This window comes from Hippopotamus amphibius, chromosome 5 (assembly GCF_030028045.1).
Source record: "Hippopotamus amphibius kiboko isolate mHipAmp2 chromosome 5, mHipAmp2.hap2, whole genome shotgun sequence".
Classification (NCBI taxonomy): Eukaryota; Metazoa; Chordata; class Mammalia; order Artiodactyla; family Hippopotamidae; genus Hippopotamus; species Hippopotamus amphibius.
The window spans coordinates 139,696,159-139,714,169 of record NC_080190.1 but is presented as its reverse complement, the minus strand read 5'-3'; the positions used below and the strand labels follow the sequence as shown (position 1 = coordinate 139,714,169).

Sequence of the window (18,011 nt, the reverse complement as noted above, 5' to 3'; positions counted from 1 at the left end):
TCTGGGGCTGGCTTACTCTTTGGGAGCCAGGAACACAGATCTTAACACCTGTATTTTTAGAAGCACCTACTCATCTTTAAAAATATTTGCGTATTATAATTTGATTGTTTGGTACATGAACTTAAAAACTTTAATAAAGTTTCAAAATTACTTTTTTTCTTTCTTTTTTAAAAAAGTTAATTAATTTATGGCTGTGTTGGGTCTTCATTACTGCACGCAGGCTTTCTCTACTTGCGGCAAGCGGGAGCTATTCTTTGTTGTGGTGCTCGGGCTCTTCATTGTGGTGGCTTCTCTTGTTGCAGAGCATGGGCTCTAGGCACGAGGACCTCAGTAGTTGTGGCATATGAGCTCAGTAGTTGTGGCTCGTGGGCCCTAGAGCTCAGTAGTGGTGCATGGGCTTAGTTGCTCCGTGGCACGTGGGATCTTCCCTGACTAGGGATCAAATCCGTGTCCCCTGCATTGGCAGGGGGATTCTTTATCATTGCACCACAAGGGAAGTCCCACTTTTTTTCTTAATCTTGTAAAATTACGTGAGCATTATAGAAACGTGGAAGAGTAATATCATATCACATTCCAGAAATAATGTTTTAAATATTTTGATGTCGTATTTTCTTTTTTTCTAAATGTATACAGTCATTGAAAAGAAATGATTGGGACTGTACTACATAGATTTTTAAAGTTCTGAAAGTTTTTAGTTTGCTCAAACGAGTGCAGTGATTGTACAAGGACTACTGTTAAAATAAGTTTAAAAGTATTCTTTAAGAAACCAAAGTTACCATAATTTATGCCTAATTAAGATTTTTTGCTTTTTGTGCTTTGTCCTGTCTTGTTTTAAAAAAGTAGATTTATAGACTTTCCCTCTAATTACATTGATATTTTTTTTGCCCTAAAATTAAAAGCAGAATACATTTTCATTGTTTATGAAACTTTGTAAAGAGCATTTGAAATCTTTTTGATGTACACAAACAGAAAGCAAGATTAAAATAGGATGTGATATTTATATCCTGTGATTTATTAATTTTTTCAAAATCTTCCTTGAAATTTGCCATTTATGTTAATTTGCCATCTCTATTAACTTAGTAAAAGAGCTAAATGAAATTAAATGTTAAGAAGATAATCATTTTCATGTCAATAGACTCTTCTAGTCATGGATAATTGTTGACTTTAAAGCATGCTAGTGATGAGTCAGTACTGGCTTCCTTCCACCATCACAAGATTTGCAGAGCAGCCATGAGTATTCATGTGTGCTTATACTGAGCATATAATATATACCAGAATGATCTATATATAACAAATTTCTGAGTAATACATGACTTTTCTGTCTAAACATTAACTTCTGCCTTTTAATGAATAAAAATATTTTATTTTTACCATCTGTAGAATATTATGTAGTTGCTGTAGTTATCTTCTCAAGTATAGCATTAATGAAATAATTCAAGGAAGAGGGATAGTTTATTAATACTATAGTTTCTCATTTCAGTTATAGCAGGTGATTATTCTTGAACCATCTGATGGTAAACTAAGTTTTATAAACCATTGCAAAAGTAGAGTTCCTCCTTTGGACTCTAGGAAATTAATGATCTAGTAGACTTCTTATTATTTGCCTTTATCATCTTTTTAGTTAAATTGCTGTGTCCAAGTCAGGGTTCACTAAAATGTGAAACTTGTTTGCTCAAGAGGCTTATGATAAAGCTATGTGGATAAATTGAGTGTAGCTTTTGTTATTTTTCCTAGATAAGGCTTATCTGAACCACTGTTCCAAGTTCTTGATAGCTTCACATAGTATATTTCTTTTCCTATTTTAAAACATTGATAAAAAATTGAAGTATGCACTGTGTATCTCTTTCAGTACCTTGCATCCTAAAGAATAATACCATTTTGTACAAGTTTTTACTATTTCATTTCCTTATGAGAATAAACTTGTCTTAAAAATAAGCCATTTGACAAGTTCCTAATATTTCATTTTCCTAATTATAAAGAGAACCTTATTTCTAATTGCAGGCCTGAGAGTAAGCAGGAACCCGTGAAAACGGAAATGGGTCCTCCACCATCTCCAGCATCCACGTGCAGTGATGCATCCTCAATTGCCAGCAGTGCATCAATGCCGTATAGTAAGTTTTATGTGTAGTACACATTGGTCAAAATAAGGCCCCTGGCAGACAACTGTGTTTAGTTTGTTTCTAATTTGAGGCAACTCAGGCCATTTTTAATATCTTTTTAATATAATGTGTTCCTACTAGTTTTTTTTTATGTGCAACTTTATTTAAATAGAAAAACAGTATTTATAGTGTTGACTCTTCCTGTTGTTTTGAGAGTTATAATTTCCTACAGTATGTAAAATGCATTGCAGTAATAGAAGGAAATAACTGTCACTCTCTAGAATATCTGCCACCTTTGTTAAGACTGTAATTGTAAATTGGTTATGGCTTGGTCACAACTTCTGCTTAGAATTTGTAGCACTTATAAACCTAGATTTACTACTGCACCTTGGATTTAAAGAGTTTTTTTTAAAAAGCTTTCCAAAATAAATTTATTTTCTAGTTGTAATTGCTTTGTACCCGAGGAAATTGAAAGTTAGTTTTTAATAGTCATGTGCTAGTTTTAAGGACAGCCCAGCAGATCTTCCTTTTCAAACACTGGCCAGATAGCCCTAATTTTGAGGGTCGAAAATAAGTTTTAAATTTTTACATTTTTCTTTACAGTTGTTTATAGTAGTGTTAATATCATTAGTCATTAACGAATATGGATATTTTTCACTGTGGATTCATTTATAGTGGAAGTTAGTTATGAAAGCTAAGTTCATAAAGCAATTATTCATGAAATTTATTTAGGTTCATCAATTATGTATCCCTTTACAAATGATCTTTTTTCATATATTTAGATGAAATCTATAAAGTCTCTTTCACATTTTCTTTTTGGTACTTACCATTTTGTTGTTGTCTAAGAACGACGACGGTCCACCCCTGCCCCAAAAGAGGAGGAAAAGGTGAACGAAGAGCAGTGGTCTCTTCGGGAAGTCGTTTTTGTGGAAGATGTTAAGAATGTTCCTGTTGGCAAGGTTTGTTCTGAATACCTAAGAAATAATGAACCATAATGATATTAGTTATTGGAGAATTTATGGTTGGGGAGTGCTCATCAGCCCTTTCCTCAAGGCTGCTTTATCTGTCACCTCTAAAGATCGCTTTAGTCCTGTCATTTAATCATGCATGCATCTCCTTTGTCCCTGACAGATGAACTGAAAATTATTATGCCTCTCCTTGAGCATTTATGGTGATATTCTGTTTTTTTTAAAAAGTGTACTTTTTTGAATAATCTTAGATTTACAGAAAAGTTGCAAAGAGATAATATTACTTTTGAATACAGTCTATTCTTTGGGACTGTTATGTAGTTTTAATGGAGATGATCTTCCATTACATTTAAAAAAATCTTACTACTATCTTTTTTTTTATTTTTTTTATTTTTTATTTTTTGGGGGGGGGGGTACATCAGGTTCAATCATCTGTTTTTATACACATATCCCCGTATTCCCTCCCTTCCTTGACTCCCCCCCCTCGAGTTCCCCCTTACTACTATCTTTAAGCTTCCACTTTCTCTTCCCTTCTTCCTGGAGAGGGTCTTGCCTTCTGAGAAACCAAGTGAGTAGTGTTCATCAACTGGAATGCCATTAATTTCACCTTTGTCTTCACACATTCCTAAAAACAAGGGGATAGCTGTAGAATACCTGCAAAGTAACTGTTTTCCTGATTGCTCTTTAGTTTCTGAAATGCTATGGTCTTTCATTTGAACTTAAAAGACAGAGTAGATACATCGTGTCCTGCAATTTACAAAGGCCTTTTGTGATTTCAAATAGAACTGTAGTTTATGGGCAGCTATTTTTTTCTAAGACAATCACGTTGGCTTAAAATCAAAAGCAGCAAGTAACAGAGGTGGGACTCAAGTATTCTGGTTTCAAGTCCTGTGCTGGGCCTTCTGTGTGGTGTGCACTATACCTGTGTTGTCCATGGATGATATGTCATGGATATAGATGTCAACGATAAATGTGGTGCGTGTGTTCAGGTTAATTTTATAACTTGATCATTGAAGAAATGTGCTCATAAGGAATTAAATGCCTTCAGTGCTATATTGGTTCAGTGACTGTAACTTCTTGCATATTGACTTCATATGGGTTAGTGTTAGCGTTTATCATGTTTACCTGTATTCTAGGTGCTAAAAGTGGATGGAGCCTATGTTGCTGTAAAATTTCCAGGAACGTCCAGTAATACAAACTGTCAGAGCAACTCTGGTTCAGATGCTGACCCTTCTTCTCTCCTGCAGGATTGTAGGTTACTTAGAATTGATGAACTGCAGGTAAGTGTAGAGGAATCACTCAGCAGGTGAATGTTGGGACCTTGAGCATGTTACAAATTTGAGAGCAAAATTCCGTTTGTCATGCAGGTTGTCAAAACTGGTGGAACACCAAAAGTTCCTGACTGTTTCCAAAGGACTCCTAAAAAGCTTTGTATACCTGAAAAAACAGAAATATTAGCAGTGAATGTGGATTCCAAAGGTAAAGATTTTGTAACTTTTCCAACTGGCATACTCTGTATTCTATTAATACCTGCAGTAAATGAGAATAGGACAAAGTGGTTTAGGGCATTTGGCAGTTTTTGTCCCGTGCGTGTAACATAGAGTGAAATGTATCTACATTCGAAATGTGGCTAGAGATGTAAAATTTGGTAGGTACTTATTAGAGTTTACTGAAGATGTGTAACAATTTTGTTTTGTTTTGTTTTGTTTTTACATTTATGGGTTTCTGAAGGTGTGCATGCTGTTTTGAAGACTGGAAGTTGGGTGCGGTACTGTATCTTTGATCTTGCTACAGGAAAAGCAGAACAGGAAAATAATTTCCCTACAAGCAGCATTGCTTTCCTTGGTCAGAATGAGAGGAATGTAGCCATTTTCACTGCTGGACAGGTATAGAGGCTGATTTTTGCTTTTGAAAATTTATATGACAACACTGGCATTTTTGTGAAGCTTAGGGTTTGGCTCTAGTTTGCTTGTTATTAAACTATTGAAGAATTTAGAATATTCAGCACATTTTAATATTAAGTTTTTTATTTGGTCACTGTTACAGACATACAAACATATATAAAATCTAATTTGAAAATAAATATAACTTGTAAAAATCTGACATATATTTTTGATTGGGAGCCCAACTTTATTATTTTCACCTCTTATTATAGGAGTCTCCTATTATTCTTCGAGATGGAAATGGTACTATCTACCCAATGGCCAAAGATTGCATGGGAGGAATAAGGGATCCTGATTGGCTTGATCTTCCACCTATTAGTAGTCTTGGAATGGGTGTACATTCTTTAATAAATCTTCCTGCCAATTCAACAATCAAAAAGAAAGCTGCTATTATCATCATGGCCGTAGAGGTAATCTGACTTTTGAAACTACTTGGCATTTCAATTCGGAAGACACTGCTGGAGTCTAGAGGAACAATCTTGAATAGATTATTCATTGCCCCTTCCCTATAGGAGCTAATAGTCTATTAGGACAAGAGAGATGAGTATACCATTGATAACAGTGTGATTTAAGTGTTTGAGTAAGGCATGCATAATATTGTAGGAGCACAAAAGGGAGGGCTGTAAATCCAACTGTGACTGTAGAGGCTTCTCTGAGGAGCTGATGCCTGGACATAGTTTTAAGTAATCAGATAGGGGTCTCCTAGACACAGGATGAAGGTAGGAGGTGTTATCCCAGGCACAAAGATCAGCCTTTGCGAATCTCCGTAGTATGCTGGGAGAACATGTACATTCTTTTGATATAACTAGAAGGTAGGCCTCATATGGATTAATGAGTAGCAACTGATAAGGCAGGAGAAAGGCACTGGGGTGCCTTGTGTGTTAACCTCAGGGACCTGAGCATTCCCCTGAAAGCTAGGAGAAGGATTTTAAGCTGTGTTTTTGTTGTTGTTGTTGTTTGTTTGTTTGTTTAAAAAGAGAAGATGAGCAGTGGATGGAGAACAGAAGTTTAGAGAACAGATTTAAAAAGCTAATGTAATTATCCATGTTAGAAACAAAATAAGCTTAAACTCTTGAAAATAAGGAAGAGGGGATGGATTTAAGAGATCTTAAGGAAGTAGAAGCTGTAAAGCTTGGTGACAGGATGTCAGCAGTAAATGAAAGGAAGGGGTTATAAAGCTTCTGACTTAGATGTGGTTGATGGGGAGATGAAAAACAGGAGAAACTGAGAATTCCCTGGTGGCCCAGTGGCTGGGGCTCCGTGCTTCCACTGCAGGGGGCATAGTTTCCATTCCTGGTTGGGGAACTAGAATCCCGCATGCCGAATAGTGTGGCCAAAAAAAAAGAAAAAAAAATAGGAAAAACAAATGGGATAAGGATGAGTTTAGTTTTGAACATATTGTGGTTGAGGTATTTGTATTTGTTAGATGTGGAGGCAACACGACTGGGAGTTATTGGAGCAATTTGAGCAGAGATTGACCTGATTTGCCTTACATTTTCAGAAGATTGTTGCTGACATGGTGAGATTATGAGGGGGATGGGTTGGAAGTAGGGAGGCCAGTTAGGAGGCTATTAAAAGAATTCAGGTGGAAGGTGATGTTGGCTTGGCCCAGGAGGTGGAATAATGAGTGGTTAGAGTCTAGATATACTAGGTATGTTTTAAAGTAGAGCCAACAGGATTTGCTTATGGCTAAAATAGGGTGTCAAATAGAGGAAGCAAGAGGGCAAAAGGTTTTGACGAATGAAGTTACCATTTATCGAGATAAGGACTGTAGGGATGAAGCAGGTTCAGGAGGGTGAAATCAGGAGTTTCAGATTCTTATCAGATATCCCAAGAGGAAATGGTGAATAGAGAGTTAGATGTGTAAGTTGGAAGACCAGGAGAGAGGGGGCCAAGCTGGAGAAATGTACTTAGGGGTTGTCAGTATATCTGTAATATTTAAAGGAATTATACTGAATGAGATTACTAAAGTCTTGGAGAATAAAAAAGATGTAAGGACTGAGCCATGAGAATAGTATCAGCATTTAAATGCCAGGAGATAAAAAGGAACCTGTATAAGAGACTTAGAAAGAGTTGGAGGAAAACTAGAATGAGTGTTGTCTTGGAAGCTAACTGAAGAGCATGTGTCAAGCGAATGTGTTGTTTGTGTATCCAGTGATGCTGTAGGACGGTAAGGCGTGTACTTAATACTGACTTTTGTGTTTGGCTCCATCTAAGTTATTGTGGATCGTGGGGATGTAGGCCTGATTGAAATGAGCTAAGGAGAAAATGGGAGCCGAGGAACTGGAGATAAATATAGACAACTCTTTTGAGGAGTTTTTCTATAAAAGATAGAAATAGAGCTTGGAATGGAGCTTATTTACCCTCCATTAGGTTGAAGGTGATAAGCAAACTTACTAGAACTGCATCTTAAATAATGTGAATCTAGGTGCTCCTGAGAGATACTCATGAGCTTTTGTTTAGAGACACAGTGCTCATATTCTTAGTTTAGCTTTAATTGTAACCTACCAGACTAATGGTTCCAAACTGGCAGGGGTATGGAGTTAAAGGAGGTGGCTGTGGCCTGAACGTGGCCCTTAGAAATAGCTTTCACATCATTTAAAAATTCTTGATTGGTTGCCAACATTGAAAAATCACAGGATTTATATTTAAAATTCAAATTTTCAGGTCCTTAAAAAATGAGAAGATCTGCTGACATTGGGCCATGATAAAAACATTAAGTCCTTTTAGAGGCTATACATGGTCTCTCCAATTCATTGCGGTCCGCTATTTAAAATTTGTTGCTCTGCGTCCAAATGTTAGTCACCGTTTGTTTATTATACGGTCAGTGTTACCTTTTTTACAGCCAGCCTCCTCCACTCATTTATACTATTTCGAATACTTCTGTAGGCATTTTGATTCTGTGACCCCTGCATTTCGTCAGTATCTAGAGGGTAAAGATAAAATGTGCCATCATCCCAAGGGTAGGGATAAAGTGTGCCGTCGTTTATCTCTGTAAATAGCCCTGTTTACTAGGGCGTGGTGCACAGTAGACATGCAAGAAGTATTTGCTGAACTCTCTGCCTTTTGTTGTAATAATAAGTGACAATATATAGTGATTGTTGAGTAAACTTTTTGTTCTAATGTAGTAAGTGTGGCATTGATACCGTCAGTGTGAGAGGCCATGTACTGCCCAGCAGGTTGTAGATGAGAGCTTCCTGTAGAATAGCTGCTTCCAGCCAGATGACTGGCTGATTGCTTGAAAACATTCTATATCACAGCAGTGTGCAGCAAAATATCTTAATTTTAGTTATTTTTTATTCTTTGGAGAGACTTTGACATATTCTCGCAATGTATTGATTAATGCATATTTGACGCTAGACTTTGGCAAATTTAGTCTTACATGGCCCACCTCATATTCTTGAACAGGAGCTTGCAATTTATGGGGTCACTTCAGAGCCATAGTTAGTTCCACAGTCAGAATGGCTCATCTCACGTGTGTCAAGTACTGAAAACAGTCTTTTAGCTGTATTTTCTTGTGCCCTCCTTCCCCGCATTGTTACTTCCTCTCGTTCCCCTAAGGTTGGGAGAAGGGATGGATTATCTAGGCAGTTTGTGGAGAGGTGGAAATTTCAAAAGCATCTCTCTTCTTTACTTTGTATTCCCACACATTCTTTTCCTACCTGCTTTCTTCCAGTTCCTAACTTTAGTTAAAATGAACAAATTTTCTTGTTTTCCATAACTAATGCTTTACATTCAGTCCATTAAATATCCCATAACTATAGCTTACATTCTGAAAAAAGTACATTTGAACTCTTTGGTATATTTATGCTGTGTCTTAGTTTGTTTAGGCTGCTATAGACAGAGTGGTTATAAACAACTGAAATTTACTTCTCATAGTTAAGGAAGGTGGGAAGTTCAGATCAAGGTGTGGGCAAATTCGGTGTGTGATGAGGGCCCTTTCACTGGTTCATAGGTGGCGATGTGTCCTCACACAGTGTAAAGGGAGAACTCTGGTCTCTTCAGCCCCCTTTAAAGGCGCTGATCATGTTCATGAAGCCTCTACCCTCATGACCTAATCACTCTCCAAAGGCCCTACCTCCACATACCATCACATTGGGGATTAGGTTTCAACATTTGGTGGGGGGAGCAGATATTCCATCCATAGCATGCTGTTTCTCAGGTAGAAAATGATGTAAATACTTTATCATCATTACCATGTCTTTGACAGTGAAGTACCTTAGTTGTCACCTTTGGGGGATTGCATCTCTCGTTACTTCGGGGGGTGGGGGGGTGTTGAAGGTTTTGGTTTTCATGTACCATAGTGTGATGTAACCTTAAAGAGCATAAGAGGGTAAGAATAAGCTTGGAATAAAATGTATATACCCTTTGCTTAATTGGTTAACAGTATTAATAGGGTTCTAATTTGATAGTTATATATGACGTAAATAAGGGTGCTGTAAACTATGATCTATATAGGTCCTGTCCAGCCACTCCCATTCATTTATTCATTATATATATGGCTGCTTTCCTGCTGTAGTTACAGAGTTGAGTTAGTTGTAGAAGCTGAAAATACTTACTGGTCCTTTTACGGAAAGTTTACCCACTATTCCATTCCTGTCAGTTGTATTCTCTTTTTAAGGGTACCTTTAAGTTCAACTTCTTTTGCCAGGCCACCTTAAATTGTCTGTGTATCTGCAGAGCTGATTATATTATTGTGTTGGCCGTGTGAAATTTTTGACATGTGTAATGTGTTATACAAATTCATTGAAGTTTTTTCTGTAATTTCTCTGAGCACAGAAACAAACCTTAATGCAGCACATCCTACGCTGTGACTATGAGGCCTGTCGACAATATCTTATGAATCTTGAGCAAGCGGTTGTTTTAGAGCAGAATCTACAGATGCTGCAGACATTCATCAGCCACAGATGTGATGGAAATCGAAATATTTTGCATGCTTGTGTATCAGTTTGCTTTCCAACCAGCAATAAGGAAACTAAAGAAGAAGAGGGTGAGATTAAGAACTATAACATGATCTTTAAAAGGAATTTTGGGCAATTTTGAAAATATAAAAATAATTAAAAGAAAGAAAAGAAAATCACTATGCAGAATTATGTATTTTACTTTGTAAAATCTAGGCGTTTCAGAAGGTAACATTCTCAGAAGGTAAAAATGCCTGTTCTTTCTTGATAGGATGAATAAGTAACATAAGTAAATAAAACTTTTATCAGTGTGTTTCTGTTGTCTTAAATTCTAATCTCTCTGTTAAGTTCAAATTATGTATATACTTAAGAGCTTTAGTGATTTTATAATTGCAGGTGACTTTTATTACCACGGGCATTAATTAGCAAATTAAGTCAAATTATATTGAGGTCACTTTTATCCCAGTTTTCAGAATCTAGGGGGAAAATTAGTGAGTTATTAGATGTTTTTGGAAAAGTAAATAAGCTTTTTGCCATAAGTTTTTAATTGGCTAAATGAAAGGGGAAACTGAAAACCTAAAGTGCAGCTATATAATTCATGATGGTTTTCCTTGTTTGGAATTCTGCTGATGATATTCTGGTAGCTACTTTTTTGAATAGTGGTTTGCAAGTTTCTGACCTTTATCACATCATTTTCTGATAAGGATTATAAGTAGTGTATAAACTAAGACTGAGGTACTGATATGTGGGCCGTTTCTTCCTTGGTAGTGAAAGCTAAATTTCAGCCTACTTGTGAATAACCTTATTTTTGAAAAGTAATCAGAATAAGGAAATAATTCACATTAAAGGTCATAGTTCAATCTAGCTTAAGTGTTTGTTGCTCTAAGGAGGGAGAATTAAGCTATTATCACTAGTATGTGAATTAGAGTACTAAAACACTTAGCAGTTAGCATTTAATGGCCTGTACATACTTAATCTCTTAGTTATTTTTGAAGTTTAAATTGATCCTAATTTTTTTCTCTTATGTTTCAGAAGCAGAGCGCTCTGAAAGAAATACATTTGCAGAAAGGCTTTCTGCTGTTGAGGCCATTGCAAATGCAATATCAGTTGTTTCAAGTAATGGCCCAGGTAATCGGGCTGGATCATCAAGTAGCCGAAGGTAATGTGATTTTTACCAGGAAAGTTTAATTGGTGGAAATATAATCCAAGTACAGAAAGATATGTATCTCTTACCCATCATATGCATGAATTGGTGGGTCCTTTTGTTTTTGTTCCTCCCAGTATCAGCCTGGGAAAAATACCTGACGATATCTAATGACAGTTTAGGTGTAGAGCAGTAGGACCTAGGATTCTTCAAAAACTTGAGGTAATTTAGACAAGTATTTCAAACTTGATTCTTTGAATGTGTTTCAAATTCATCATTCTTGTTCCCTAGGAAGTATTTTCTTTAGTTGGAGAACAAGTAATATAATAATTGAAAGAACCTCAATCTTTTCTTTTCAGATTGTTTACTTAGCTCAGTTTCCCAGATATCCTAATGATCTGGGAAGAAGTGAAAGGCTGGTGTATATTATGAATGTTTGGTATTTTAAATTTTCAGGCTTTCTGAGTTGTGGCACTTTATAACACATTAGAAATGACTAGATGTTTGAATAGGTGAAGACTATAAAGGATTCAGGATACAGGTGTTTTGTTTTTTTGTTTTTGTTTTGTTTATTTTCCTGAAGAAAAAAATCACATTTATATTAGACAGGAGAGCCAAAATTCTTGGATACTTCACAAATCATTAAGGGAAGCACTGCTCACTGCTAATGTGATAGGTTGTAAAGTCTACTTAAAATGAAGACTCTCTTTGCCTATTTTCTGTTCTATATTCAACTTTCCCTTTAAAAACGATTCTTCTAAAATTGGTTCCAACTTGATAGCTTCCTAGGCTCAAAAACATTCTGAAGTGAGGTTTATCAAAAACTATTTATGGGTGACCAAATTATAATTTAAAACAGTACAGAAACATTATATAGACTGCAAAATGGAAATTATCATCAGCTTATTTGTTTAGGACTACACTAGGCAAAGTGTGTGGTCTAAATGGAAAGCAACTTAAATTCTTCATGAAGAAATTAGTGTCTGAATTATTTCAGGTATTTCATTTCCTCAGGGAAAATACAGGTGCAAATCAAGTTGGACTCTTGATATGGTTGGTCCAATGCCAGTGCTGCCATCTTTTTTTCATGTAACGATTATTTTGAAGGCAAAGACTAAAAGGAGCTTCAGGAGTGGGTGATGTGTTGCTCACAGAAATAATTTGCAGAGTAAGCTCCTTTGAGGCATTTGCCGAAGATTTCACTGCAGTGCTCTTAACCAGTGCAAACTCAGGGCTGCCGATTGAACAGATGAAAGCACAGGAGTCTTATTATCCACGCCGGGCAGTAGGAAGTCCACAGACTCTGCTTCATTGAAGTGAAACCCTCCTCTAGCCTACAATGGATTTTCTAGGCGATGCCCCTTGATGAGTATGCAGGCTGGGATTCATGAGCTGTAAGCTCAAAACTGATGCAATTTCAATATTGAATGGAGTACTGTTAAATGCCTTCAGATGATGATTTGACTCAGAAGTTTTGTTATGTGACTCAATAGTGCCTGAGTACAAAGGGCAGATTTAGTGGAAAGCTTGATTGATGCATCTGATTGCAGGTGTATGTACTCTAGAGATTATTAATCTGGAAGACACATGACCTTCGCTTTTTTGTCACAGTGGTATGTTTGAACATGACTGGATTCTAAGGCTTCTGTAGCATGGATATAACGTGCTTACAAAGAGGAAATTACATCATCCTTGAATTCTTCCATATTGTCAGAAAATACGATGACTCCAGGCAAGCCTATACGAAGAAATGTCAAAACTCTGAATCTTAGCAGCCAAGGTGGTATCTCCTCAGTATTGTCCTCAGCCACTGAGGATACAGGTGAATCTTCATGAATTGTGTACAACATCTTGAAGAATAATTTTCTTTTTTTGTTTTTTTGTTTTTTGTTTTTAAAGAATCTATATGAGGAGCTGGGCATTGTACTTAAAAATGTTCCCAAGACCTAATGAAGAAAAGAGGTTAAGGACAATTTTTTTAAATGACAAGGAATGACCCCCTCATTTAATATTGAATTGACTACATCACAACAACAAGGTTGGGAGTTTGCAAGTTCAAGATGAGACTATGGTCTCAATTTATCTTCATTTATTCTTAATCTTCTCTAAGATAGAGATTGGAGAATAGCCCATATATGTTTTGTTTGGCCTGTGCAATGTTAAAAAATTTTTTTTTCTTTAAAATTTGAATGCCTTTAGATGAGCATGTACGCCTCTAGTTTGCCATGACCCCCTACTTCTTACACCTAACTGCCCTTTCCTCAATTTATATTACTTTCCAGGCCCAGTAGGCATTGTGTTTGTGACCCTGGTATAAGCATTCTTCTTGATAAGCCCAAAACACGCATTTATTTTCAGGTTATTTGCAGTGCCTCCCAATTATTGCTGATTTTTTTCTCTCTCTGTGTTTTGAGTAAGACACGTTAGGATACCAAGTGTCTATGTTGAGCTTATTTAAAGTTGTGTAGGAACATCACAGTGTGAACAGTCACCCTGGTGTGTGCTGTTATTGGTAAGGAGCCTGCCATGCTCTGTGGGTGATACCTTGGACAGGGAAGTGACCTTGACTGAAATAATCACTGTGCCCCGCTCCCCTTCATATTATAAAAACTCTTGAACTCAGATTTCTAAATTGGGAGAGAGAAGACATTGATACTGTAAAAGAATTAACTATAGGTATTTTTTAATAGTGCATACTATAATAACTAGTATATATTTTGAGACATTAAAATTTACTTTGCAGAATCTTCCAAAAAATGTTTCTCTTCCTGAAGGTACATCATTGTACACAAGCTTTATAAAATAGATGTGTTCCTGAAAGTAGCTTCTAAAAGAAATTTTTGTAAATGCTTTTTAAAAAATTTTACTCATAAAATTGAAAATGTATTGGTATGGAAAAACATATTTACCCTTGGATTAAATAATAATTAGAGTTAGAGATTCAAACATTAGTACAGATCTTTCTGAATTACTTATTTGCAGACATATAATGCTTACCTGGTAAGGTGTTAGGTTTTTCACATCAAAAATGTCATATCTTTGGGATTAAATCTGCCTGGGAGAGAGAAGTCCCTTATGTGTTGCCTGGCCCTTAAAATTGAATTCTTACTCTTTATTCATTTAGAAGCTCTAAAATTGTGGCCGAGTAAAGGGATTTGCCTTACGTGCTCTCTCTTAATTGCTGCTAGTTCTTAATGTGTTAATTTTGTAGCCTTTGTAAGCTTTTATTCAGAGGTATAGATTTTTGTACAGGTAGTTTACTAGTTCCCCTAATGAGGTCTGTGTTTGTGATTATTTCTTTATCTTTTTAGTGATGTGCACACCTGTGCAGTATTTTTTCTGTATAGCAGGAGAAAAAAAAAAAGTCACGCCCAGATATTAATCTAACAACACATTTTATAAGCTCCAGTTTCATTCATTAATTTCCTTGGGATGAAATTGTACTGTTAAAAAAACTTTTTGTGTAAAAAATAAATCTAAATTGGTCTTTGTTTGAAAACTACTTACTGTATGGATATTAGTTCAGTTGCTTTTGAGATCACAGAAAAGGGATTTAGTGGGCTAACAATATTGGTTTTGTGCTAATCAGTATGTTTTGCTAATGTCTACTATTGAACTTAATTCTTACTGATGATAAACAGGGACAGAATTTTTTTTTGTTTTGTTTTAATGTCCAGTGTTCATTTATCTTAACTGTATGAAAGATTATTTTCTAATCTTACTTCTCCGCAACTTTTGTTCCCTGTGCTAAGTTTGTGTGGGACTTAATATAGTGGTTTAGTGTTGAACTGAGTATTAGGACCCCCCAGTTGCATTTCTATCCCTTGCTGACTTGTTCTGTGATTCCAGAATTGGCATTTGTACTTCACTTTCCTGCCTGGAGTATTTGCTTGTAGAACAGACTTTGATCTCAGATGAGAAGTTCTGTGCACCTTACCATTACACCTAGACATGGTAGTGAGCTCTGATTTTGTCCGTGTTCTTCTAGTTTGAGATTACGGGAAATGATGAGACGTTCATTGAGAGCAGCTGGTTTGGGTAGACATGAAGCTGGAGCTTCATCCAGTGACCACCAAGATCCAGTTTCACCCCCCATAGCTCCCCCTAGTTGGGTTCCTGACCCTCCTCCAATGGATCCTGGTAAGATCTGTTATTTTATTAAGTGTTTAACAAAAAGAGTCATGAAAGAAAAGAAAGAAACATTTCAGTGGGATGTTTAGAAATCTGAAATAGTTAAAATTAGCATAATGAGTATTATAACTAATTTAGTTTATGTAGATTGAGATTAAGGTGTTTGTAACTTAAAAATTAAAATTCTGGAAAGTCTTATTAGATATCCCTCTTCTACTGAAATACATATTTCTATACTGGTAAGAAGCTAGCTAGTAATATCAAGATTAAGTCAATAATTTGCCTAGTGGATTCCTTCTCTTATAGTTTGGAATAGAAGTTTCCACTTAAGTCTCTGTTCGATTTGACCTTTGGCTTGCAGAGAAAAGCCTTAAGGCCAGTTAAAAGAACACATTAGGGATATGTTGCCTTTAGTGATGTACATCCTGCTGTTCTGTTTACTGAAAGATGGTGACATTGATTTTATCCTGGCCCCTGCTGTGGGATCTCTTACCACAGCAGCGACTGGCACCGGTCAAGGACCAAGCACCTCCACCGTTCCAGGTGAGAATCTCTACTATTTTATCTACCTAGGCATTTGGAAGATAAAAGTATATACTTTGTATATAGGTTTCTACAGATCTACACTTTACCTCAAGGAGACTCCTTGGTTTGAAAAGTATCTAATTCCCTGAATTACCTTCTGTTTATCAGTGAAGTTGTGGTGTGTATGTGCCTACATTTCATCAGTTGAGATTTATAAAATGTGTTAATGTGTTTAAATTCTCTGTGATGAAGTTATTAATTTGTTACTAATACTAGAATATTTTTCTGATAGTTTAATTGATAGATACTTGATATATTATTCTAGAATAGTCTTTCACTCTGTTTTGTATAGTCTTGTTTTGTTACCACATGGATCTGCTTAATTACAGGTCCTTCCACGGAGCCATCTGTAGTGGAATCCAAGGATCGAAAGGCCAACGCTCATTTTATATTAAAATTGTTATGTGACAGTGTTGTTCTACAGCCCTATTTACGAGAACTCCTCTCTGCCAAGTAAGAAGTTTAGTGTAAATTTGATATGAAGATTTAGCTTAACTTCTTTTACTGTCAGGTGGATCTTGCAACATATGGAACAACCATTGTCTTAATTGAATTTAAAATTTATCAGAATCTAGCATTGTATTCTCTGTGTTACTAAGTAAGCTCTCTTTAGTGAAAGACACCTTCTCAATATAATACAGAGTACACTAAATGAATACAATTTGATTTTATGGTAGCTTGATGAGGGTGTATATTTATATGTTCAAAAAGATCACAGTGTAGTTACTCTCAAATGTTGAATCAATAAATTAGTTATGGATTCACTATCACCTGGAGAACTTTAAAAATTATACAGATTCTTCCCCAAGCTCTACACTAGAACTATAATTCAGCAGGTCTGGAATGGGGCTTGGAATCTGTATTTTGAAACTCTAAGAATGATTCTAATGGTTTCTTTGGAAATCTTGGCTTACAGAGTCATTGTGAGATCATACAGAGTTTTTGATAAATATTCTGTTGTAAATGCTCATTCACCATTAATAGGTTACATCTCTCCTTTGAGCATGATTGTTCATCTTCCTTTACAAACTTATAGTGATGAGCGTTTTTACAATAGTTATTAATCTGTGCCAAACTCTACTTGTGTTAACTCTTATCTGAGATAGAACTGTCTGGAGTAAATAATGTTATGTCTACTTTACATTTGTAGCAATGGGCTTAGAGGTTAATTAACTTACCCAGGCTCACAAAACTAGTGAGTGGTGTAGCTGAAATTCCAGCCCTGGTCTGCGTCTTTATTATAGAACTGAGACTCCCAGTCATGACCCTTATGTCACTTTCCCTATTTAGTACAAGATGTTTCGAATTTTTTATTTTTGAGGTCAAGGGAGTTTTCATGTTTAAGCAGTCATTGGATGGTAAATAGAGTTATTACTACAGAAGCATCTTACTAATTTATTAGTGGTTTGAGGCATAGATAAAAATGGTATATATACAGATACATACAGTACATCTTTCTGTTTTTATTTTCTCAGTTGGGTTTTCTTTTTTTTTGCATTTACGGTGTTTTTAAGTGTATTATCTTTGTATAATTTCCTCATGGTGTTGTCTAAAAAGTTATTTTATGTTCTTATTCCCTGTCTCTGTGTTGTTAATCCATTTTGTATTTCTACAATTAATTTCTGTTTCACTAGTCCTTTATTTTTGTACCTTCACAAGGTTGACTTTTTCTTCCTTTATCTAAAAAGAACATATAAAATATCTGGAAAACACCCAATATGCCACTGTATTATATAAGCTGATGTTATTAGGAGAGACTGTTTTTTTGCCTGACTTTTAGGTAATAAGTATAGAGATTATCAAACTGACCCTTTTTGCATTTTTATGCTACAAATATAGGAGAATTTCCTAGAGTTGCTAACACAATTTCCAAAGTGATGTATGTATCTGGAAATTATTTGCCATGGAGATGACTCAGTAAGAAAAGGTTTTTTTTTCTTCATTGTAGTATAATTGGCTTATTATATTAGTTTTAGGTGTACAACATACTGGTTTGATATTTTTTACATTACAAAATGATCACCACCATAAGTTCAGTTACCATCTGTCACCATACAAGGTTATTACAGTATTATTATATTCCTTATGCTGTCCTCAGGACTTATTTATTTTATAACTGGAAGTTTGTACCTCTTAATCTCCCTCTCCTATGTCACTCATTCCCCTAACCTCTGGCAACCCCCAGTTTGTTCTCTGTATCTATGAGTCTGTTTCTGCACGGAGGTTCCTTTTTCTCCACA

At 35.8% G+C, this 18,011-nt stretch overlaps 1 protein-coding gene across 7 annotated transcripts in view; it reads left to right on the top strand.

Annotated features, from left to right (window-relative positions):
* UBR5 (ubiquitin protein ligase E3 component n-recognin 5) overlaps positions 1-18,011 on the top strand; it is a 216,307-nt gene that overhangs the window by 155,788 nt on the left and 42,508 nt on the right. For 6 of the 7 annotated variants that reach the window (XM_057737344.1, XM_057737349.1, XM_057737347.1 and 3 more), the window contains exons 15-25: positions 2,002-2,111; positions 2,946-3,058; positions 4,204-4,347; positions 4,435-4,546; positions 4,799-4,953; positions 5,223-5,420; positions 9,790-10,000; positions 10,944-11,070; positions 15,044-15,195; positions 15,634-15,729; positions 16,101-16,224. In XM_057737344.1, the coding sequence (XP_057593327.1) occupies positions 2,002-2,111; positions 2,946-3,058; positions 4,204-4,347; positions 4,435-4,546; positions 4,799-4,953; positions 5,223-5,420; positions 9,790-10,000; positions 10,944-11,070; positions 15,044-15,195; positions 15,634-15,729; positions 16,101-16,224 (1,542 nt within the window). The remainder of the gene's footprint in view (positions 1-2,001; positions 2,112-2,945; positions 3,059-4,203; positions 4,348-4,434; positions 4,547-4,798; positions 4,954-5,222; positions 5,421-9,789; positions 10,001-10,943; positions 11,071-15,043; positions 15,196-15,633; positions 15,730-16,100; positions 16,225-18,011) is intronic. The other variant, XM_057737343.1, reaches the window with a different exon arrangement.